This window comes from Rhincodon typus, chromosome 14 (genome assembly GCF_021869965.1).
Source record: "Rhincodon typus isolate 14 chromosome 14, sRhiTyp1.1, whole genome shotgun sequence".
Taxonomy (NCBI): domain Eukaryota; kingdom Metazoa; phylum Chordata; class Chondrichthyes; order Orectolobiformes; family Rhincodontidae; genus Rhincodon; species Rhincodon typus.
In genome coordinates this window covers 21395246-21422009 of record NC_063345.1, presented here as the reverse complement: position 1 = coordinate 21422009, position 26764 = coordinate 21395246, and the positions used below count along the sequence as shown (strand labels likewise).

Sequence of the window (26764 nt, the reverse complement as noted above, 5' to 3'; positions counted from 1 at the left end):
CCATATTAACTGCTGCTTCCTCCATTACAATGCAATTTCAATGGCTATAACGTGCATTGGAATACCTGGGGATCATTAAAAAAGAAAAATAAAGACTGATTCATACAGCCTTTAATGTTCTGTTATTTCTGTCCTCTTTGCCTCAGTGCTATAAGCACATGTATGGGCTAAGGTCCCACTCTAGAGAGCCAAGCACAGAATCAAATACAGTGCTGGATGGCTACAGATGCCATCTTTCAAAGGATTTGTTAAACTAAAGCCCCATCTGCCTTCTCAGATGGGCTTAAATGATCTCACAAGGTGAATTTCCAAGAAAATGCATGTTGGTTCAGTGGTTAGCACTGCTGCCTCAGAGTGCCAGGGACCCAGGTTCGATTCCACCTTTGGGTGACTGTCTGTGTGGAGTTTGCACATTCTCCCTGTGTCTGTGTGGGTTTCCTCCGGGTGCTCCGGTTTCCTCTCACAGTCCAAAGATGTGCAGGTTAGTGGATTGGCCATGCTAAATTGCCCATAGTGCCCAGGGATGTTTAGGTTAGGTGGGTTAGACACAGGAAATTAGGGGAATGGGCCTGGTTGGGATGCTCTTCAGAGGGGTGGTGTGGACTTGTTGGGCCGAATGGCCTGTTTCCACACTGTAGGGATTCTATGGAAAAGCAAGATCATTGTTCTAGCCAGCATTTATCCCTCAACCAACACCATCCAAAACACATGATCTAGCTATTCATTTTATTGCTGTTTGTGTGAATTTGTCACGCATAAGGCAGCTGCCATTGTTTGTACATTAAAGCAATGGCTACACTTCTGAAATACCTCATTGGCTGTAAATCACTTTGGGACACTGAGGTCATGAAAAAGTGATATTTTATATATAATGCAAGTCTTTTACTTTATGTAAAGGCCAACTCAAAATAGTTTTACAAATAGTTGCTTTTTGGAGAATAGAATCTGGATGTAGTTGCAAACCTGTCAGGATGGTCTGCACCTTTGAGGGGACCTTGCAGGAAATGGTGTTCTAAAAGGAAGTAGGTGCTTAATTACTGGATCCACTGGATTAATTCTCCAAGAAACATTAGATTCTGGGAAAATCCCAGAGGACTGGGACTGCCAGTACAGGACACTTGTTAAAAAAGGGAGACAGACAAAAAAAAACTGACAACTTCGTTTAACATCGGTTACCAGGAAATGTTAATATAAAAGGATAGAATAACATAGCATTTAGAAATACATCATAGAATCAAGAAGAGTCAGCAAGGCTTCATGAAGGGGAAATCATACCTGACAAATTTACTAGAATTTTTTGGAGGTGGTAATCAGCAGGATAATGGGGAAGTAGTGGATGTAATATAGTTTGATTTCCAAAAGTCATTTCAAGGAACTACATATAAATCAACTTAAGACAAGATCCCCTGGTGCTGTGGATAATATTAACATGGTTGGAGGATTGGCTTATTAACAGAAAACAGAACATTGGAATAAAGAGGACATCTTCAGGATGGCATACTGTAACTAGATGAGTGCCTCAAATTAGTGTATTTACAACATATTTGCAACATATATCAATGGCACGGCTGGGGGAAATAAATCTACTGCCAAGTTTTCAGATGACACAAAATAGATGGGAAGGCAAATGTTGGATGACACAAAGGCTCTGCAGAAGGCTACAGGCAGGTTAAGTGACTGGGTAAAAACATAGCAGATGGAATATAATGTGGGAAAGTGTAAGGTTATGCACTTAGGAAGAATAGAAAGTCTGAATATTATTTAAATAGAGAGACACTCCAGAAAGCTACAGAATAGAAGGATTTGTGCATGTGTAATTGAGAAGGCAAATGGAATGTTGATCTTTATTTCAAATGGAATGGAGCATACAAAATACTGAAGCCATGTTAAAACTGTGCTAGTCGGACCACACCCAGAATACTGTGAACCGTCCATCACTGAAGAAAAATACAAAAGTAGAAATTGCTGGAAAAGCTCAACAGGTCTGGCAGCATCTGTGGAGAGAAATCGTTAATATTTCAGCTTGAGTGACCCTTCCTGAGACCCTTCTCCCTGAACATAATTATTTCTATTTTTGTTCCATAAATTAAATAGTCCAATTGGATAAGAACTTTATCTTACAAGGCTTTTGCCGATAAGCTCTGTGAAATTATCTGACTTCCACATAAAATAAAGGGCTCCTACTGGGGAATAACCATCCCAGATTCGCAACTCACCAAGCTAGAATGCAATTGATTGCAACATCGAGTGGTTTTTACAGAAAACATGGATTGGGATTAGGGCTGTTAACATGAAGATAATATCATCACTATGTGGCCTTGCATTTATGCAGTTAAATAGAATTTCCTGTTCTTTCCAATGCTAATACTTAATTTCTGCTGCTATTATTCCAGCTGCCATTTAGAGACTTTAAAGAAAGGATGATACTCATTTACAATGAATCATAGCAAAAGACTGATGTATTAATGAGTTATGTTGAACAAGCCTAGCATCAAATGTATTGAAATACTCCAGAAAGAAACCACTGATTAGGGTTTTCAGACATGCACCATATACAGCAATATATTTCTTTATAGTTACTGCATACAGACATTATAATTAATTTGCTGTTTATAGCAACAGATCAGTGCATGCTTTCCACAAAAATATGGATGTGATCCTAAAGTAACTTTGTGACAGAATATTTACATTTAGCGCCGCAAGGCTAGACAGAAATGCTCAGAGACAGCGAGGAACTGTACACTGCTTATGCACTTAGTTTTGCTGCCAAGAGCAGCTCTGAAGTCAGCAAGTTAGGAAAATAAACAAAGTACACAATCAAAATAGCGGATTGCCTGTGATAGTATTTTATAAAATTCATTCATGGAACACTGCTAGCTAGGTCAACATTTATTGCTCACCCCAACCACTTTGGAACTGCAGGGCTTGCTTGGCCATTTCAGTAGGCAGTTAAGAGCCAACCACATAGCTGTTGATCTGGAGTCACATGTAGTAAGGTTTTAAGATTTTCTTAAACAAAACAAAGAACTGCAGATTTAAAAGATAGATAAATCCCCGAGACCTGATCAAGTGTATCCCAAGACATTGTGGGAAGCTAGAAATGAAACTGGGGGGCCCCCAGCAGAAATATTTGTCGTCTACAACCACAGGTGAGGTGCCAGAAGACTGTGTCTAATCTTGTGCCTTTATTTAAGAAAAGCTGCAAAGAAAAACCAGGGAACTATAGACCAATGAGTCTGATGTTAGTGCTGGTAAGTTGTTGGAGGGGATTCTGAGACACAGAACTTACATACATTTGGAGAGGCAAGGACTGATTAGGGATAGTCAGCATGGCTTTGTGTGAGGGAAATTGTGTCTTTCAAACTTGATGAAGTGTTTTGAAGACATGACCAAGAAGATAGATGAAGTTTGAGCAGTACACATTGTTCACATAGACTTTAGTCTTTGACAAGGTTCTGGATGGTAGACTGGTTAGTAAAGATGGATCACAGGGGATTCAGGGAGAGCTTGCCAATTGGATACAGAAGTGGCTTGATGATAGTAGACAGAGGATGGTGCGAGAGGGTTGTTATTCGGACTATAGGCCTGTGACCACCAGTGTTGTGCAGACAGCAGTACTGGGACCACTGTTGTTTGTCATCCATATAAATGATTTCGATGAAAATACGGAAGCATGGTCAGTAGGTTGGCAGATGACAGCAAAATTTATAGTATTGTAAACAGTGAAGAAGGTTATCTAAGATTATAAAGGGATCTTGATCAGGTAGGCCAATTGGCAAAGGAGTGGCAGATGGAGTTTAATTGAAATAAATGCGAGGTGTTGCATTTTAGCAAGACAAACCAGGGCAGGACTTACACAGTTAATGGTAGGGAACCGGGGAGTGTTGTTGAACAGAAAGACCTAGGGATTCAGGTACATAGTTCCTTGAAAGTGGTGTCACAGGTAGACAGGGAAGTGAAGCGCATATTTAGTACGCCTGCCTTCATTGAAAACAGGAGTAGGGACGTCACGTTGTGGCTGTACAGGATGTTGATGAGGCCACTTTTGGAATACTACATACAATTTTGGTTGCCCAGCTAGAGGAAGGATATTATTAAATTGGAAAGGGTACCAAGACTGGAGAGTTTGCGTTATAAGGAGAGGTTGCATAGGCTGGGACTTTTTCCCTGGAGAGGAGGAGGTTGAGGGCCGACCTTATAGAGGTTTATGAAATCATGAGGGGCATAGATAAAGTGAATAACCAGGGTCTTTTCCCTGGGGTGGGGGAATTCAAAACTCGAGGGTGCACTGTCAAGGCGAGAGGTGGAAAAGATTTAAAAAGGGACCCGAGGGCCAACGTTTTCGCACAGAGGGCAGTGCATATATGGAATGAACTGCCAGAGGAAGTGGTAGATGCATGTAAAGTTACAAAATTTAAAAAGACAGTTGGAAAGGGACATGGATAGGAAAGGTTTAGAAGGATACAAGCCAGATGTAAGCAAATGATGCCCATTCACTTTGAAACCTGGTCAGCATGGACAAGTTGGACCGAAGAATCTGTTTCCATGCTCTATGACTCTACGAGATGTGGGAAACCAAAGAAAAACAGAAATTGCTGAAGAAACTTAGCAGGTCTGCAGCATCTGTGGAGAAAAAGCAGAGTTAATGTTTTGGGTCCAGCGATGGGTTTGCAAGAAGGGTCACTGGACCTGAAATATTAACTCTGTTTTCTGTTCACAGATGCTGCCAAACCTACTGAGTTTCTCTAAAGATTCAGTCATTAGTGAACCAGGTGACTTTTTACAATCAGCAGTGGTTTATACAATCACCATCTATTTTCAATTCCAGATTTTATCGCATTCAAAATTTCACTATCTGCCATGGTGGGATTCAAGCTCCAAGAACATTAGCCTGTGTTCCTGGATTACCGGATGGCTCAAACTGGCAAAAAAATGCAAGATAATACATTAAAGTTTAGTGCAATACCTGCTCTCAACAACATCGAATTCATTTTTCAGGAGTGCTCAGAAAATGTTAGCAAGGATTTTCTGTTGGCTAAATTCACATTTGCTTTTGTTTGTAATGGTGAAAGCTTGAGCCATTTGTCAATATTCTTTTCTCTCTCTCTCTCTCTCTCTGTCTCTCCTGCCCTGCCCCGAGTTGGTCAGTTTTGGTTCACTTTGGGACTGAAGGCCGACAGAATGCAGACAACAAACTGCTTTAGATGAAATGTTAAACAAAAATCTAAACTGCCGAGTTTTAAAGACTCCATGTCATTATCTGAAAAACAGTGCAGCCTGTCTATCATTCCGCCCTCAGACTACACCATCATTAACTGGATATTCATATTCCTGTTGTTTGAGAGACCTTGCAGGGTGAAAAATAACTGCCACTATTTATGTACATGACACAAACTTTGAAGTAATTCATCCTATGCGAGTCTGGGAGACATGCTAAGGTGCTATCTAAATGCAAATTTGTTCTTACTGGAAGTCTAGCTTCATGTTTCAGGCATTTATTATTTGTGACCAGCCATGGTTTTATAGTTTGGTGAACTAATGATTATAATACTACAAATATCTTCAGTTTATTTCACAAACATAGCAGACTGGGAAACCTAGGCAAAATAATGCTTTAAAATATAACAATTGCATTTGAAAATAATTCCAACATTTTGCATTTGGTTCAATCAACTTTTTCAACCTATTATTTGGAGTGATATCTAGAATCAAATTTACAGGTAGCAGATGCGTAACTGAACAACTCCGCACAGTCATCATGATATCAAACTGATGCAGCTCATTATGGTCTGAGCTAATAAGATATTTAAATATTTAAAGAAAACATAATTAAACATGGCAATAGGGAGCGAACAACATTGAAACAAAATAATTTAGGGGTTTAAGAAGTCTCACATACAAAACGATCATCTCATAACTCAAGACAGGGTATAGAGGATACTGGTTTACCTCTAGTGTGTGGCAAACGAGAGAGATTTGCCAAGAAAACAGAGTATTTAAATTGGTGGCTTATGTTTTAAGACAAAAGACAACATATACATGGAATGAAATTGCGAAGAAAGACATACAGAAAAAGAATATTCCAGAAGAAATGAAGCATAATAAACCTTGCCTGGAACATTCAGATAGACAGAATGTCATTTCATTAAGCAGATACAGAGGCAATTAATTCTGGGTTGGGGTTGGGGGAGAAGCACAGGGTCAGGAATAGACCGTTTAGCCATAACCAGTTTCACAATTTAATTAGATCATGGCATATGTGTAAATCTAACCCACATACCCCATATCTCAGTCCTACATCTCTCAATAGATTAAACAAAATCTAGCTCAAATGTGAAATTAACAATTGATCTAGCATCAGTTGTCATTCAAAACTTCTACTATATTAGGAGTCTAGAAGTGTCTCTATTTGTCTCCTATTGTATAAGGCAGCTAGTACAGAAAGGATTAACAGATAACTTGCAATAAACTCAGCCATAAAGGCTATTAAGGGCTGTAACTGCGGGGAGCAAACCAGTGGTGTGTAGGAATTGTTCTAGGTGCTAACTTACATATAGCCAAAGGGTAATATTTACATATTCAAGTCTAATTGGAGTTCTCACAAGAGACCTATGTCACTCAGCTCTAACGTAACTAGCTATTAAGATTACATAATAAAACTATCCTGCTTATCAAGAGATAGTAGGAACTGCAGATACTACAGAATCTGAGATAACAAGATGTAGAGCTGGATGAACACAGCAGGCTAAGCAGCATCAGAGGAGCAGGAAAGCTGACGTTTCAGGCCTAGACCCTTCTTCAGAAATGGGGGAGGGGAAGGGGGTTCTGAAATAAATAGGGAGAGAGGGGGAGGTGGATAGAAGATGGATAAAGGAGAAGATAGGTGGAGAGGAGACAGAGAGGTCAAAGAGGTGAGGATGGAGCCAGTAAAGGTGAGTGTAGGTGGGGAGTTAGGGAGGGGATAGGTCAGTCCAGGGAGGACAGACAGGTCAAGGGGGCGGGATGAGGTTAGTAGGTAGGAGATGGGGGTGGAGCTTGAGGTGGGAGGAGGGGATAGGTGGGAGGAAGGATAGGCTAGGGAGGCGGGGACAAGAGCCACATTACCTTTCCCAGCACCCGCCCACTGAACTGGACCATCCCCAATGGACCACAGCCCACACCCAGGCCCTCCCAACTTGGCCCCAACCGCGAGAATGCCCACACCCAGAACACCGGGATGAGGCCAGTAGGTAGGAGATGGGGGTAGGGCTTGAGGTGGGAGGAGGGGATAGGTGGGAGGAAGGACCAGTTAGGGAGGTGGGGACAAGCTGGGCTGGTTTTGGGATGCAGTTGGGGGAGGGGAGATTTTGAAGCACCCCAACCTTAAGTTCACCTGGACCATCTCTGATATCTCTCTCTCCTTCCTGGACCTCTCTGTTTCCATCTCTGGCAACCACCTGGAAACCGATATCCATTTCAAGCCCACCGACTCCCACAGCTACCTAGAATACACCTCCTCCCACCCATTCTCCTGCAAAAATGCCAACCCCTATTCCCAAATCCTTTGCCTCCGCCGCATCTGGTCCCAGGATGAGGCATTCCACTCCCGAACATCTGATGTCCTCGTTTTTCCAAGGACTACAACCTCCCCCCCTCAGTGGTCGAAAACGCCCTCGACCGTGTCTCCCGCATTTCCCGCAACTCATCCCTCACACCCCGTCCCCACAATAACAACCAAAACAGAATCCTCCTTGTCCTCACGTACCACCCCACCAATCTCCGGATCCAATGCATCATCCTCTGGCACTTCCGCCATCTGCAATCTGACCCCAATACCAAAGACATTTTTCCCTCCCCACCCTTATCTGCTTTCCGGAGGGACCACTCTCTCAGTGACTCCCTTGTCCGCTCCACACTCCCCTCCAGCCCCACCACTTTTCCCTGCAACTGCAGGAAGTGCTACACCTGCCCCTACACCTCCCCCCTCACCCCCATCCCAGGCACTAAGAAGACCTCCCACATCAAGCAGATGTTCACCTGCACATCTGCTAATGTGGTATACTGTATCCACTGTTCCCGTTGTGGCCTCCTCTACATCGGGGAAACCAAGCAGAGGCTTGGGGACCACTTTGCAGAACACCTACGTTCGGTTCGCACTAAACAACTGCACCTCCCAGTCGCAAACCATTTCAACTCCCCCTCCCATTCCTTAGACGACATGTCCATCCTCGGCCTCCTGCAGTGTCACAACGATGCTACCCGAAGGTTGCAGGAACAGCACCTCATATTTCGCTTGGGAACCCTGTAGCCCAATGGTATCAATGTGGACTTCACAAGCTCCCCTCCCCCTACCGCATCCCAAAACCAGCCCAGCTTGTCCCCGCCTCCCTAACCTGTCCTTTCTCCCACCTATCACCTCCTCCCACCTCAAGCCCTACCCCCATCTCCTACCTACTAGCCTCATCCCGCCCCCTTGACCTGTCCGTCCTCCCTGGACCGACCTATCCCTCCCTAACTCCCCACCTACACTCACCTTTACTGGCTCCATCCCCGCCTCTTTGACCTCTCTGTCTCCTCTCCACCTATCTTCTCCTTTATCCATCTTCTATCCACCTCCCTCTCTCTCCCTATTTATTTCAGAACCCCCTTCCCCTCCCCCATTTCTGAAGAAGGGTCTAGGCACTGGATCTAGCAAGTTTTCTCAAATGGTTCCCATGGACACAATTACAACATATACTATTATCTAACTTCATTTCTGAAAGGTTTGGCTCTAAGATTTAGGCTATTTTCCTCATCCTAGACTCTCCACATTAGATGCTATCAATCTACCTTATTGCCATACCTTAATATCTTGAAAGCTTCAAACAAATCTCTTCTTAGTTTGCTAAACTCCATAGACCACAACTCCAACTTGTGTAATCTCTTTGTAATTTCCCTCTGGAGTCCAGCTATCATTCTAGTAAGCATCACTTCCTTTAACAAAAGTGTGTTGTGGTACAGTGGTAGTGTACCTACCTCCAGACCAGACGGTCAAGGTTCAAATTCCACCTGTCCCAGAGGTTATTATAGCATATCTCAATAGGTTGATTTAAAAGAACTACACTGCATGACATCCAATATCTGATGCCCAGAATTGAACAGTACTCCAGGGCTTTGTGGAGTGTAACTTCTACAACTTTGTATTCTATTCCTCTAGACATAATGACCAACATGCCAATTGCCTTTTTGGCCCTATACATGGCATTTTGATTATAAATATACCTGAATCTTCAAGTCTATTTGGACTTCCAATGTTTCAAGCTTTTGCAATTGGGAAATTACTCAGATCTATCGTTTTAAGTCTGCAGTGAAATCCAATTGCCACAGTAGTGGCCCATTCACAATTCTTTCCAACACTATACCTGTCTACATTGCTCACAATTTTGCTTAACATTGTACCATTGGCGCATTAGACTATGTAACTTTCTATCTTATCATCCAAGCTGTTAATAAAGGAGGCGAATAGTTGTGGATTCACAGAGGATACAGTAGGATACAAGTCATACGGCTTTGGCAATTAAAGTACTGCCCAATAGCCTTCATTGGTTCAGCAAATTTCCTTACCAGGTCAATAGTTTATTTCTGATTTCACCTAAAGGCTCCTTTCATGGCAGACTTCATTAAATGCCTTCTGGAAGTCCACATAAATAACACTCATAAACCCCATGCATTACATTATTTATTTCTTGCAAAAATTCATTTCTTCATTTGATTCATCATTTACCAGTTCTCTTTGACCAGCTGAAGACCTTCAAGTTACGAATAAGAAATTTGGTAACAAATGTTAGGCTAATGACTGTATTTTATTGCTTTCACTCACCTTACTTGTGCCCAATCTAAAGTAACTTTGGAACATCGTACTTAACTTGCAATATCCTTTTATAACAGCATGAATAGAAGATATGTGTTACAAACAACCAGACAGTCATACGTTGTATCTTGAATTTAATACCTATAAGTGGACATTTCAACTGGAGGTATTTCAAAGCTAACTTGCACAATATATTAAAACTACATATTCGATACTGTAAAACCTGGGGCATGCAACATTATATCCCAATGTCTTAAGAGCTGGATACTGCAGTTATGACATGCCCTTGTGCATTTTCCAATTTCGCAGGAGGCAAAACTGACAACATGTTGGTGAGATGAGGTCAATGCAAAATTAAGAATGTATTTTGCATAATACATAACTATACATTTCCAGACTTTGACGTTTCTATTTTTCACAGGAAGCATTTATAAAGCAACAAAAACGTGCTGCTCTTGCTTGTATCACAGGCAGGATGACCAACTATTTCTTACATCCTAACCCATTCTAATACCTTCCTTCAAGCTTCATGTTTTGCAGAGGAAAGACATACAACAATTTTCTCAATTAAAATTGATAGGAATAAAGATGCTAAATAAATTAAGACATACATAATCTATTGAATTGAAAGCTTTGCCTGTGTTTTATTATTTTATACCTTACACCAAATTCTAGAAAATCCATGGAACATTTTAAATTATACACTCTGTGACAACAATGACATCTGAAAATTATTGTGTGGTTGAAATATGCAGAGTATTTGGACAGCAAATCTCAAACAGTTATTATTCCTTTGAATTTAGCTAATAAGCTCCATAACAATAAAGTTCAATATAAGCAAATAAAATGTGTTTTGTCAGCAAGCATATTTAAAACAGCAGCATGGAAATATTTACCTAGATCTGTTTACTGGCTAAGGTTAAGGAACACATTTTATATAAAATTTATGCATAAATGTATATGCATTATTTATGCATATTATCTCCTATTACATAGTTCCCAGGTATTGAATGGTCTGGACCATGTTGTAGTGTACTTCGGCTAATAAGTCTGTGTATTTAAGGAAGTTGTTCAAATATTGCACACAGATTTGGTCTAAATAGGTTGCAAGGTCAATTAGACTGTATGTTTGAGATAGGCTCCTCTCTGTTGTCTCAATAGCCTTTCTAGTTTCCACATGGACAGAGAAACAGTAGGCTTCCTTCCTCCTTTTTGTCCATTCAGATTGCATCAAACACCATTGAATCAGAGACAAACAAAGTATAATTTGTGGAGCAAGACAGACACTCAAAACTTTTACATGTAGCATCTAAATCTCATCCTTTTAAAGTGTACTCTAAGCTTTTAATTTTATTTCTAGAAGATTGCCCATAATATTGCTCGTGACAGATGATATATGATTTGCCACAAGTTGCATTACATGATTCAGTGGGCCATTGATTATTTTTAACTCTGTCTTTAATAGCATAGTTCAGGGAAATCTGGGGGAAATAAAAATCTCCCTGCATTGGGTCACACTCAGATTCCTCCAAAATCTTTTCACATTGTCATCCTTTTGTCCCTGTCATATAAGGGTGCAGACCGTTCTTAATTCTCCCCGTTTCTTCAACTCTCCTTTTATTGCACTTCTTCTTTCCATGCCTTTAACATCAGTGGAAAGAAATAAGAGCAAGGATAGGCCATGCATCATCAGTCAATAAGATCATGGATGAACTTCGACCTTAGCTCCACTTTATAACTCTATCTCTCGATGACCCTAAAGTTTAAACACCAAAAATCTGTCTCAGTATTAAATATGCTCAATGATAGCGCACCTGCAGCCTGCTGGGGTAGAGGAATCCAAAAGATTCAAAATTCTCCAACTAAAGAATATTTTTCTTCTTAAGTCCTAGCTGACATACATCGTTTCCCGAGACTGTGACCACTAATTCTAGACCCCTGAGCCAGGGGAAGCATCCTCTAGCATAGACCGTCATGTCTTTAAGAATTTTATATCATTAAGTGAGTACACCTCTCATTCTTCTAAACTCAAGAGAATACAGTCTCACGTATTCAATCACTTTGCATGGGTCAAGGCCAACAGTCATTGCACTCCCTGCAGACAAGTTTATCCTTTCTTTAGTAAAGGGCTAAAACTACACACAACACTCCAGGTCTGATCTCGCAAAGGCCATAAATCATTACAGCAAGACTTCTTGTACTCCAAATTCTTTGTAGCAAAAGACTAACATACCATTTGCTTGCAAAGATGCAGGTACAACTTTGTGGTTTGTGTACGAGGATACCCAGGCCCTCTGAATACCAACACTTCCCAATCTCTTGCTTCTTAATAATTATTCTGCTTTTCTATTACCTACCAAAGTGGACAACTTCACATTTCTCCACATTACATTCCAATTGACAAGTCCATGCTTACTTATTTAAACCATCCATATACCTGTATAGACTTTGTGTCCTTTTCAGAGCTTATATTCCAACTACCTTTATAATCATCAGCACATTTAGATGAATTACATTTTGTCCTCTTGCCCAAGTCATCAAAACAAATTTTAAATAAATGTAACTCAGACACCAATTCTTGCAGTATCTCATGAGTTACAGTCAAACTGAAAATGACTTCTGTTTACGATACCTGTAGAGACCAATAATTTATTTAAAAAACACGAATTTCCCAGTGACCTATGCAAAGAATCACATAGCAAGATTCACATTTTAGGACTTTTACTGTAATAAACAAAACTAAAATCAACGTTAACTAAAATTTACTTAATCCACTAACCTACACGAAAAGTATTCTTTATCAACTTGTTAAAACAATTGAAAACCCCATTCTATTCCTAATTGTTCCCCATCATACTCAAAGCAGAAATCTAATCTCATGTTTACAAACTGCAATCTCCTGCCAGATTTTCTAGCAGGATGTCTTCTCCCTGCCCATCAGCAATCATTACAGTATGTGTACGCCCTGTAGACTCTCAGCATCTCTTTCTTGTACTCATGCACTTGACTGGTTATACTCCCTCCTGGATCAGCTGCATTTGTCACCATTTCAAAAAGCAGTCAGTCAGCGATATAATCTGTTTAGCCAGCCCTCTTTGTAAACGTCAGCCCTTGAGGAATACCAGTTGTGCTGCTTGTCAGGAAATCAATTCTTTTTAATTATAAATGTTTAATTAGCTCTATTCAGGTGGGAGAGCAACAATATAGCAGTATCATCAGAAATATTAATTAAATAATGCATTACTCATATCAACTGTGTTAATAACAGCTGTACGCATTCAGCGTACATTTTCCAAGGACAGTTAAAGCTGCTAAGAATAAAAATTTAGTCAGTTATTTTAAAACTTGTAATTTTTTTTTCCCCCTCAGACCATGATAAAGATGAAATTCCGATATTAAAACACCTTGGAGTAGCAAAAGGACAAAACAAAATCAGCAGGATTCTGTTTTTAATTGCCATGCAGTATTTAGTTAGAAATCACACCTGGATGTCTGTGAGGAGAGGATTGGACCTGACTTTGATGTTTTGTCTGGTTGAAGAGCCTGCCACCACTCAATCCACACACTGTCTACAACAAAGGCCATGTCAATAAATTATCAGGCTTCTATATCATGTAGCCGCACTCCCACAGCTGTCTGCACCCCTCAACAGCAAAGACAGAGAAGGAAAACTATACATCACATTTGGTTTGTTTTAAAACAAAACCAGGAACGTAGGGAATATCTTTAAATGCAAGGCAAAAAAATGTGCTTGTGCTGAAAGTGAAACGGTTCACTAGACCTCAAGCTGTTGAAATAGGAATTAAAATTGGCCCTAATCTTCAAGTATGGGGAGACCCATGTCTCAGCTTGCATTACTGATGTGCATCAGGATCCTGAGAAATTCCCAACATGTTACATCTGCAGTGCCTAGGCAGGAAGTTCACGCTTCCAATTGCCTGTTTCACCATGTTCTAGCTGTTCTGTTGTTCCATCAACAGTGGTATCAGATTGTCAGAACTACACAAACTTGGAAATTGACAGCTGCATTTAAAAGAAGTCAATAAACTGAAAACAGATCTTAAACAGTTCAGTCTTCAGTTCATGACAAGAAAAAGGGTATGGCTGTACTGAAATTATGCTGAACAACTGGCCTCCTTAACTCTGATTTTTTTCCTTCACAGATGCTGCCAGACTTGCTGAGCTTTTCCAGCAACTTCTGTTCTTATGGCCTCCTTAGGGTGTCCATCTCTGTAGCTTTCTAGAGCCGGCATCCGAAGACACAAAGGCTCCAACATAAAATGGTAAGCAGGCAGATTAAATCATAGTCGGTATCAAAAGCTTCCTGTCAGATCCAAATATTGTAGTCAATGTGTGTTTGCTTTCATTATGACTGCATTACTCAAGAGCATTTTTAGAAAAGTCAAAATCTCAAGCAATACCTTGTGTGATGATACTATGGCATTTAAGAAGTGTACTCGTCCTGTTTTTTTTTATGAAAAGAAGATTGAGACAGAGATACCGAGTGTTCTGTTCCAAATGAGTAAAACAGCTTGTGATGCTTTGGGTTTTTCCTTTAAAAAAAAATTGAAACTATAGAAGCAGCATGATTGGGTGGAGTCAGGCTTCCACAGAACTAGGGTCTTAGTTTAGCCTTCGATTGTTGTTGGGTTTTTGAAGCTGCCATACATCTCTCTCAGCTACAGCTAAAAGCTCGAGTTCTCTCTCTTTGCCAGAATATTCTCAATGTTCTTTTTCTCCTGAACTAGGGAAACATTGCATGTGAGACAATATATTTTCCTGAATTTGCCTTCGCCAAGGGTGGGTTTATGGATGATACTATATTGGAAAAGTTGATGTTTAATAGTTAAATAATCTATTATTCTGTTAAGTATTCCAATAGTGTTAGGCTATTCCAATTCTTCTTTCTTTTATCTGTATTTTAACTAGAGGTAAGAATAAAGCGTGTTTTGCTTAAAGCTGAGTAGTTTGACCAATTGAATTGCATCTGGAACAAAGCACCTCACACTTGCCTTTAAATAAGAAAAAGTTAGGGTCTAGGCTATCTCCCTGAAATATTTGAAGGGGGTTTGGTCTGGTCCATTACACTTGCTGGAAAGAGACCCTTGGATATGCTGTTACAGAGTAAAATACTGAATGAAGGAGACACCTGCAACTGCATTTCCCTGTATTATAAGCATTAGTTTTCAATTTTAGTTGTACAGGCTCTTGCCAAATTCCATGGCCTAATAATTCCATGTAATGGTGCTGAGGAGGCCATTTGGCTCCTTGTGCCTGTGCCAGTTATATTACCAAGTGCCAAGCTCCTGCCTTTTCCCCATATCCCTGCATACTATTTCTATCCAAATAATCATCCAATACCCTCTCAAATGCCTCATATCAACCTGCCTCCACTACACTTCCAGGTGATGCATTCCAGATCCTAACTACTTACAGTGTGGAAAAATTTTTTCTTACATCATTCTTGCTACTTTTGCACATTACTTTAAATCTATGGTCTCTTTGTTTTTTTCTTTTCCAAGTGGTAACAGCTTCTCCCTATCTATTATCTCCTGATCCAGATCACTCACGATTTCAAAAACCTCAAATAAAATCTCCTGTCAGCCTTGTCTCCAAGGAGAACAGTCCCAACTTATTGAATCTATCCTTTGATTCACTGTGACAATAGATAAAATTATAAGACTAATAGTTATACTGCTAAAAATAAACTCCTTTCATGTTCTGTCAAGAAGCTAGGATAATACTTCTTCCTAACAGTATTCATAGATGCTGACTTGATTGCAACAATGGAAGAACAGAATAAATAGACAATGTGCATATTCTTTCAGATTTTTCTATTTCTCTTCCCTCCCTGACCACTTCCATGAGGGTACAATCCTAAAACATTTCTCAATCAATGAAGTACTGTTGAAGCATAGTCCATGCAGGAGCCAATTTTCTGGCAGCACAGTTCTACAAACAGCAATGTCAGAACAACTAGGTAATCTGTTTCTGTGATGTTGATTGAGAGGCGATTATTTGTCAGGTCAGCAGGGATAATGCCCCAAAACTCTTTTGAAGCAAGTCACAGGATCTTTTAAATAATCCACCTAAAAAGCACACACAGGGCTTTGCTTCATTAGCTCATTGGATAATTGGTGCCTCTGCCAGCACAGCACTTCCGCAATAACTAGGCGAGTGTCAGCCTGGACTATGTGCTATAGTCTTACGAGTGTGGCTTGCAGGCTTGCCTCCTAGGCATAAATACATTCTCATTTGATCAGGATAATAACCTGTGCTTATTCAGATAATAGAAAGTAACTTGGAAAATGACAGATTACAATTACAGACTTTGCAAAATATCATCTATTTCTTTGTTTTTATCCCCTCTTGGACCCCAGTGGTACATTACATTTTGATACAAGATCATGCTACTAAAGTCTAGAAAAATGGCTAGAAAAACAAAGTTACTTTAATGCAGATGTATACATATGCTTACTATTTCACATTTGTGATGGGGACAAGTTTTTTTTTAATATACTCACCAAGCCAAGGATCTGAAGAAAGGTAAAATGATAGAAGAATAGAAGTCCTGTAGCAAGAAGAGCCCACCAAAAATCACCCAGTGGTTCTGGTTTGTACACACCTTTTGAAAAAACAAGTTATTAAAATTAAAATCAGTCATTTCCTCAAAATATCTCATCAGGCTGTTTATTATGCATGGTTTCTCACTATAATAGAGATCCCGACCATTAGGTTGGGAAACTTATCCAAAGGGGTTCCCAGTGTTGGCATTAGGCCTACTTAGCATATCTGCATCAGTACTACCCAACAATGACAATAGCAAAAATTAAAACTTGGGCTAGGTTGTAATCACTGCCAGAAGTGTAACAGGAGGTTACTTTCTGCCTACCCAATATTTTACTTGCAGTTTGTAAAATCAGCACCTTTTCACTTTCACTGCAAGTCTACTGTTACAGTGCAAGAAATAATGAACTGTTGCTAAATATCAATAGCTTTATTTGTATACTTGGGACGTGCAGGGCTATATTTATTGCCCATCCTTGACAAGGTGGTGATGGACTTCCTCCTTGAACTGCTGCACGAGATCATTAGAGGAACATTACCATGTGTTAGATAGTTAATTCCAGGATTTTGACCAAGGAAGAACAGTGACAACTTCCAAGATATTATTCTGCAGGATTCAGTGATACTAGCGAAGGTCAAAGGGAGGCTTTACCTTGTCGGAGATGCTCATTGCCCAGCACTGGTGTCACCAATGTTTACGTAACTGATCCAACAGAGACTGGTAAAAATTGAACTGTACATTATCAGAAGTGCAAATGGCAACACTCCTCTCTTACAATGGGGAAAACGAATGACACCATGGATGAAAATGGTTAATTGTAGCACTTCGCTGTAGCAGTGATATTCTGTGGCTCGTAGGATTCACTGTCAAAAACCCGACTATCTTTTTGTATCTCAGAAATGACTATCACCGCTGAAGGGTTTCTGCCTTGATTTAAGTGACTAAATGTTGATGCTGCTTGATGGTATACTCAGTCATATGCCACCTTGGTGCCAAGGGTGATTTAATTCATTCACAGATGAAGGTGTTACTGGCTAGGCTATTGCCCATCCCTAATTGCCCAGAGGGCAGTTAAGAGTCAACCACATTGCTGTGGACCTAGAGTCATACGTAAGCCAGACCAGGTAAGGATGGCAGTTTCCTTCCCTGAAGGACATTAGTGAACCAGATGGGTTTTTTTTCCCTGACAACCGACAACAGATTCATGGTCATCATTAGATTCTTAATTCCAAATATTTATTGAATTCAAATTCCACCATCTGCCGTGGCAGGATTCAAACCCCGGTCCTCAGGACATTACCTGGATCTCTGGATTTACAGTCCAGCGATAATACCGCTAGGCCATCACTTCACCCAATTTATTTTACCTGCTCTGACATTTAAAACTAGCTTCATTCAGATACAGCAGCAAATGAGATCCAGACACAGTGGTTCAGGTGAAAGTGAAGGAAGACGTCGGTTGAATTCAAAGCGAAGGAATTATAGCTGTTATTTGGACTTGAGGAACAAGAAAAAATTGTGCCTTTGAACATTTGAAGGAAGCAAAATCTTTATTGCTCCAATGATTGTCAGGGAGGGGGTCAGATGTTTCTTCAAAATGATTGGAGAATTTGAATGAGTACATGAGATATGCAAGAAATTGCAACAGAATTATGAGAAAAGAAAGAGTGGAGTTGAAATGCGAGTGGACAAAGTCACTGATATGAAGGACAGCATGACAGAAAAAGCCAGATGCCTTGGCTTTGGGAACTAACGACTTAACAGAAAGAATCAAAAGGAGGAACTAACACCTACTACAGACAGAGCTTTTCCAGGGGGAAACCATTACTGCATCTTTGGGAAGCAACTTGTGCTGTGCATTTTGCTAGACAGTGACAAAAACATAAGGGCTGCCCAAAGCACAGTAGATGATTCACCAAAGTTTTCAAAAGCAATATGATTGCACAGATATGCATCATGCTATTGGACTGGTCATTGTTCCTTTTCGAGTACAACATTTTGTGGTTTTTCTATTTTTGTCATACAATTTACAGCAGGGACAGATGTTACAATACTTGCAGATCTTTCCATTTTAAACCAGCCTTAGAATCCATTTGCTCTTCCTTAATTGAAAGTGAGTCTCATGACTTTGTTTTCTGAAGAAGGGTCTAGGCCCGAAACGTCAGTCTTGCTGCTCGGTCTGCTGTGTTCATCCAGCTCTACACCTTGTTATCTCAGATTCTCCAGCATCTGCAGTTCCTACTATCTCATGACTTTGTTAATCTGTTAATAGCATGAGTGATAGGATTTTTATGAGAATGATGTTGGCTTGCAGAAATCATGCCTGATGTATATTTTAAGATGTAAGCTGATGGCCATCAGTTTGAAGCTTTACCAACACCGGGGTATCACACACTTTCAATGGCAGGCACATACTGGCACTGTGACCTAAAGGAATGCACAGATCAAGTCTGTGAAAAGTAAACTTTAGTGGGCCTAGACAATGGACATCTTCACCACCTGTCATTTGACTTCTAGTTTTATTTTAAATTACTTTTAAAAAGACTTCTTTAGCAGCCATCTTTCTCTCTTTTCTACTGGAAGAGTCAGCTGAAATGGAAGAATTTGCCACCGTGCTACATTGTTCTGTTGAGCTATCCCAGTTTACATCAACTTGTATGAGCTTCTTTAGAAATAGAGGTAACGCCTCAGTGGAATGAGTCATTGCATCTTGACTGAATGAATTTAACAGGTGTAATGCCACCCTGTTCAAATATAAAGCAGAAGATATTTTAAATAGAGGTATTAGTGTCAAATATTCTGAAGCTAATGCAGCACTTTGCTAGAGTTCCACCATATTCCCTTTTCACCCTACCCACAGAGACTATAACTTACCTCTCTTGGGAGAATCCCGAGTTAAGTGGCATTAGGGAGGATCATGATATCTTTAATTAAAGAGAGAAAATTGGGAATGTACAACTAAAATCTTAAAGCTAACATTTGGAGCCTTATTATATACTTAGAACCAAAACTCAGTGTCTCAATCCAAAATCCTACTTCTCCCAGACTTTGACGGCTAACTCACCCCCATCTGAAGGCTCCTCTGACTTCCTGCACTAACAGTTAAAATCACTGGATATGGGTATTATTAGCGAAGGTGGCATTGTTACACATGGTGGTGGGTATTACTGAAAAGAAATTATTGAGAGATAACTATTTACCAGAACGTTAGAGATGAAGAAAAGTAGCCAATTGGGAAATAAGTGCCAATAAAATGAGGCAGGAAGGAAGAAAATGAAGAGAAGGGAGACAAGAGATGGAAGGTAATTAAGCCACCATAGAAAAGGGAGAAACGAATGATAGTGAAAACAGACAGGTAGCTGGCCATAAGCTTAGAGAGATATGTCAGAGTGAAGGAAGAGAGTGAATTGATAGACAGGAAGAAGAATCCCAGCTAAACTCTCAAAGAAGAGAAGTGGCAGGTTGGATTCGAGATGAGTGGGGCAGGGGTGAGAAGAGAACTAACTGGAAAAGAAAACCCCTGTGTTAAAGGGTGGATTAATTGGAAGGGTCATACATGTTCCTGTGAACTGGATAAAGAGGGTATGCAGTACCTTGTAAATGAACAGGTGCAATATTGGATTCAGGAGGGTGATGACAGGTAACTTTTGGTAAACATCTGATAGTTCTGTTGAAAATTCAAATGCTATTTTCCTTTACACTCCACTAATATTGAAATAATGTCCATGATGAAAGTACGTAAAAACTAGAAATTATCACTGTATTAAAAAAATGTTTCCCACATTTTGTCTCCTGAGATATTATCCATTTGACATCTTCAACATTTGAATGTTTTGTACTTGCCCTACTTCAGGTGAACAACATTACGTGTACCTGTTGAATAAGTTCCAAAGTCCATTAATTAGTCACTTTCATATTCAGGGCTATGCATGTGTTGGCAGCCCTTCTGGGGCTGTGCCAGTGATTTTGAACACATCGGTCAGTTTTACTATTCTTCAGGGTCAGCTCACATAACAAGAACAATGCACTTCAAAACAACACAAGTACAAACCCTATCATAGCATCTTCTAGTCTCATTAAGGTTTTGCGTGCTGTTTTTGCAAACAATTTTTTTGAGGTAGCTTTATTTAATTTATTTAGACTACATTTCCAGCCTGTCTCTAGATTTGTTCAGTCAAGGTGAGTTGGAGGTTATGACTTTTCATAAACCCAGCAATGATGTGTCACGTAATGCAGAGGGTATTATGAAGGCCTAGGTGATTTACAGGGACCAGGTAACGCAAATGTTGTTCCTTCCAAAAAGACAGACATGGAAAATCTTGCAGGAGTATTTATGATACACATTGGCATGCTGTGTGTGATGCTTGATATGTTATTAACAGATCAGCAGTGATTTTTAAAGCCAAGACCATGTGTTGTCTAACAGTGAGATGAGAATGGACAGATAATTGGATCAGCTACACAAATCTAATTCAGTATCTATTTCGAAATCACAATTTTGTACTTAATTTAAAAGACTTGGAATTCGAGTAGTGGAGAAGTAAAGTTGGTTAGGTATCTGAGCTATTCTGCAATATAACCTGAGAAGGGGGATACAAAACTGATGTGCTATTGTACCACCTCTGGTGAGATAGTGTAATTACAAGATGACAAGTTTTCAAAGGCCATTTCCAACCGAAATGGAGACATAGCAATTTGTAATGGAAATAAAGCTTATACTAACAAATGGAAAGAGGAAGAAAGGTTTCATAGAAAATGTGTGTTATCATGAGATTTTAAATACAGTTAATATTGAATAGGCTATTGTTCTTCACATTACAAAGGGAAATGCTGAATGGAGGTCTTTAAGTTGCTATACTGTATTGATATGGTGGATATATAGGACATAAAAATGAAAACAATCACCGATAGGGGATGCAAGAGAAACCTCTTCACCCGGAAAACAATTAGAATGAGGAACTCAGTACTAGGATCATGGTTGTATTTTCTCCCGTTCTCGTTTCCGAGGGTAGAGCCACAGACTTCTGTTGGATTGCTCTGTGCTTACAGGTAAACTATTGCTGTGATTTGCCACTGCCTGCTGAAGAATGGCAGACTACCAAATGACCACACTCTTACTGCCTGCCATCAGGCAAATTGGAGGGATTTATAGGCTGAAAAATCGATCAGTTGGTCATGTTACTAAGCGTATCTTCTGTAGCCAACAAGTCCTTGCACAGGACTTGAACCCAGAGCTGGCCCAGAGGTAGGGCCAATGTCACAAGCATTCACCACAAAATCTCCTACTAAAGGAGTAGATGAGGCTACCTGAATATATACATTTAAGGACAAAGGATGAGGAGAGTTATGTTTATAGATTTAGTTAAGAAAAAGATGCTAGGTGGCTCGTGTGCAGCATAAACACAGTGACCAACTGAAATAACTGTCATTTCTATATTGTTCATTATATGAGAAATTGGCTTTCACACATATTTACAATGATAAATGCAACAATTGTTGTTTATCATACAAAAGTTGGAGGTGGGGGGCTTGCAAGGAACTACAAGTCAGAAATTAAACCATTAAAAAGACATGCAACACATGTGCTTTGGAAACAAATTAAGTTAAAGGAAGAGTGTAAATGTTTCTAATGTACGGAAATGCAAGCTACAATATAAATCAACAATTTGTGCTTCATGGTGCGGTAACAATAGAAAACATTCAAGAACAAGTTTAAGGCAGGATTCCCCCAACCCAACATCTGAGTGAGGAGGTATGACAAGTACCTACTCATGCAGCATTTTCTATGTTATCTTGTGTGCGCACATTTGGGCAGACTGGCCTGGATTGTTTTTGGTTGAGATGAAGAGGTTGTTGATTGTGATTTGTGTGCAGTGGGCGCTATTTTGTATCCGCAGTTAAACAAGATTTGGTTGTCATTGTTGCATTTGAGACTCATAATTTATCCATGTGAAGTACATACGTGGAAAGCCAGCAATCCAACTTGAACTTCTTTCTAAACTCTAAACTCAGAAAAGGTGATGATGAATCGCTTTCTTCAGGCCATTGCATTAATTGGGTAAAGACTGCAACTGAGGAGTAGCTTTCAGGATTTTGACCTAACATCTATGAGAAAAACAGTATGAACTCAAATCATGAAACACAGAAGAAAGCATGAACTTCAACTTAGGTACAGAGTGGTCTGAGTTAATATGGTTTCATTTTACAATGGATCCAGATCAGCACATCATCACTAGTGGGCAACTGTGAACTCTGTGATTCTCAATCATTTAAACTCAAAGCCAAAGGTAATTCAAGACATTGCTACAACATTGCTACTACAATACTTCCAAGGTTATTTCTATTTCATTTTTATGGGGCGATCTGATTGAAGTCTTCAAGATACTAACAGGAAAAGACAGGGGTAGATAAAGATAAACGATTTTCACTGATTGGTGATTCTAGAAGAAGGGGGCATAGTCTGAGAATTAGGCCCAGGCTGTTCAGGAAAGATATTAGGAAACACTTCTAAACAAAGATGGTGGTAGATATTTAGAACTCTCCTCCACAAACGAAAGTGGATGTTGGATTAATTGTATATCTGAGATAGTTTTTTTTTTGTGTTAATCAAAGGTATTAAGGGAAATGGGCCAAAGGCAGGTAAATGGAGTTAGGCCACAGATCAGCCATAATTTCATTGAATGGTGGAATGAGCTTGAGCGGCTGAATGGCCTACTTGTTCTTGAGGGCAATAACCCAAACCAAACCCTCTCCAGAGGTCTCAAGCATTAGAGATACCAGTCTGCAGTCAATTTGATATCAGGAAAAGGCTGGAGGCACTGGATACTGCAAAGACTATGGGCCCTGACAACATTCTGGCAATAGTTCTGAAGACTTGTGTGCCAGAACTTGCCAGGCCCCTGCTCTGGTATAGCTATAACACTACTGTCTACCCGGCAAAGGGATTGGGGCAATAGTGTAGTAGTGCTGTTGTTGATCTACTAATTCAGAGACTCATGTAATGTTCTGGAGATAAAATAGGTTTGAATGCCACCATTACAGATGATAGAATCTGAATTCAATTAAAATAAGAGGTTAGAAGTTTAATGATTACTTTGAAACCACTATCAATTATAAAAAAAATCCATCTGGCTCCTAGTATTGTTTAGGGAAGGAAATCTGTTGTCAGATCTGCACTACATGATCCATAGCAACGTAGTTGACTCTTAATTGCCCCCTGATACAACTGTGGCGTGGCCATTCCAATCTGCTAAAGGGCTCAAACAAAAAAAAAAGGAAACAACTGGAAAGCTCAGCTGGCAGCGACCTAGACAGTGGAAAGGACATTGCAGGGTTAACAGGGCCAAGTCTGCTGAAGTCCTCCATGCTTACATCTGGCCTCCAGTGCCAAATTTAAGAAAACTATCTCACAAACTAGTCAACAGCAACAGCCTGACATAAATCATACACATGGAATCATACCTTACTGATGTCACCAACACCACCCTTTGTATATCCTGCCCTACTGACAAAATAAAGAGGTGGTGGCAGAGCGATGTACAATCAGGGAATCCTCAACATTGACTCTGGACCTCATGAAGTCTCACGGCATCAGGAAAAACATAGGCAAGGAAGCCTTCTGCTGATTACCACTTCCCACTGCACCCTGAGCTGATAAATAAGTGCTCCTCCATGTTAAACAACACTTGGAGGAAGCACTAGAGCTGGCAAGGGTGCAGAACATACAGTGGCTAGGGCTTCAATGTCTATCAACAAGAGTGGCTCAGCTACAGATCGAGCTGGTCAAGTCTGCTGCGTCTGTGGCAGGTGGTGAAGGAATCAACAAGAGGGAATAATATCCGGGACCTTGGAGGTCCCCAGTATCACAGATGCCAGGCTTCAGCCAGTTTAATTCACTCCACGTGATATCAAGAAATTGCTGGATACACTGGATACTGCAAAGGTTATGGGTACCAAAAATATTTCCAGTAATAGTACTGAAGCTGTATGCTCTAGAACTTGCCATGCTCCTAGCTACCTAAAAGAGTTTGGAAAGAAATTCAAGTTGGATTGCTGACTTTCCACATATGTACTTCGCATGGATAAATTATGAGCCTCAGATGCAACAATGACAACCAAACCTTGTTTAACTGTGGATATAAAATAACGCCCATTGCACACAGATCACAATCAACAACCTCTTCATGTCAACCAAAAATAATCCAGGCCAGTCTGCCCAAATGTGAACATACAAGATAACGTAGAAAATGCTGCTCATAAATTTTACCAGATAAACATGGTAGCTTACAAAGTAAGTAAAATGGCTGACTAGGAGCTAGCCAGCATGTGCGGAAACTAGGCTTATCAAATGTTAGATAATAGAGGTAATGCTAGACTTCGTTACTTGCCTGCTGGTCCTGTAGAAGTTTGTTGTGAAAGAGAACAAGTGGTCTTTTTTTTAATCTGAAGAACTAACGCAATTGTAAAGGACCATACCAGGATATGTTATTCAAAAAAACAGAACAAACATCAGAGGAAGGCTTCCCCTTATGTCTACATTACAGACACTATATGAAAGCAGCAGAATGTCAAACAATGGGTCATGGTCTGATCGCACAACCCAATCTAATAATAAGCTATTGTTATCCTGAATCGATCCATTTACAATTCTTGGAATTACATACAGCACGAGTGACTCTTCAAAACAACTGCATGTCACAAACGTGCTACACAAAAAAGTTACAACTGTGAATTTAGACTTTGGAAATGAGCTTTCCCTCAGAATTGACAATATTGTCAGACCTCAAAATGCTTTAGTAGAACTATCAACCCACATATTTCACAATACCTAAAACAGAGAAAAACAGCCTTTCTCACCTGTTTTGTGATGAACACTGCGTCCCATGTCCAAAGTTGCAGTAAATTCTATTTACCCAAGATCCAGTACTTGCTGACCCACACTGGCTTCCAGTTAAGGAACACACCAATTTTAAAATTTTCATCCTGATTTTAAAATTCCCAACCTTCAAATCATCAAACACCCCTTCATTTGCTTGGCTCTACTTATTTCTATAATCTCTTCAACCTTGCTACTTTGACATCTCTGAGCTGTGCCAAATCGGGCCTATTTAGCAGGTTTTATTTTAACACCATTAGTGGTCATGCCTTTAGCTGTGTAGGCCCTGAATTCTGGAATTCCTTTGAACTGTCCACCATTTGTCCTTTCTTTAAGATGCTCCCTAAAACTGATGTTTTCGACAAAGTTTTTGGTCACTTGGCCTAATATGTCCTTAAGTTATTCAGTAGTATAAACTTTGTTTGACAGCACATGCACAGCACCTTGGGATATCTTACAGTACCAAAGCAACTGTGTAAATATACATTGCCTTTGACATTAATATAAAATTGAGAAAACTAGACATTACTATACTGCAGAGAGCCTCATTATTTATTTTTAAATCAACTTTTTTGGTGGAAACTGAGAGTTGAGGTTAGTGTTAGATGAACTTTGTACAGCTGTGAATTTTAAGAGAAAAGACAAATGCAGATGTTTGCTGTTGGTGACTGGCCTAGAACACAATGCAACTTAATTACTAATCTAAGGAACACCAAACTATTCGACAGAGTGTGTTGCCATACACAGGGCTGGCAGCTGTTTGGATTAGGAGTTGGTCACTCGGGGAGGACCAGTGATATCTGGCCAACTACAGAAAATGTTAACAAAAAATGGAAAAAACAAAAAAAAAAAAAAAAAAAAAAATAGGGAGAGAAAAGGGTTGACTGAGTTTGGCAGATACAGAATGATTTTGGAAGCTTCAGCACTAGATGCTGTGTTTTTCTCTCTCTACTTTTATGTCCAGTTAAAGAGCGGTCGAATGCTCTGAGAAATAATAAAAAAAAGTAAATAGTGCATATTCACTGGTGTCTTCAGAATTAGATATATAATCACAACGTATTGTCCATGGATTGCATAAAGACTAAACATCCATCGTTTCACACTGCAAATTATTGAACTTGCAAATTATTTTATTTTAATTTTTTTTTTCCTTAGCTGTGTCCGTCAACCCCACTCTCTCTCAGACAGACAAGCTATGATCAAAGAAGACTGGAATAAAATCATAGTCATAATTAGACTACCTTGATGTTTAGAGATAACAAGGTGTAGAGCTGGATGAACACTGCAGGTCAACAGCATCAGAGGAGCAGGAAAGCTGACGTTTCAGGCCTAGACCCTTCTTCAGAAATGGGGGAGGGGAAGGGGGTTCTGAAATAAATAGGGAGAGAGGGGGAGATGGATAGAGGAGAAGATCGGTGGAGAGGAGACAGACAGGTCAAAGAGGCGGGGATGGAGCCAGTAAAGGTGAGTGTAGGTGGGGAGTTAGGGAGGG

The 26764-nt window shown here is 40.0% G+C and overlaps 1 protein-coding gene across 7 annotated transcripts in view; it reads right to left on the bottom strand.

The window, feature by feature from the left end:
* Positions 1 to 26764, bottom strand: part of LOC109931670 (transmembrane protein 164) — a 228283-nt gene that overhangs the window by 109149 nt on the left and 92370 nt on the right. For all 7 annotated transcript variants that reach the window (XM_020530940.2, XM_048604892.1, XM_048604897.1 and 4 more), the window contains one exon: positions 16354 to 16454. In XM_020530940.2, coding sequence (XP_020386529.1) covers positions 16354 to 16454 — 101 coding nt within the window. The remainder of the gene's footprint in view (positions 1 to 16353; positions 16455 to 26764) is intronic.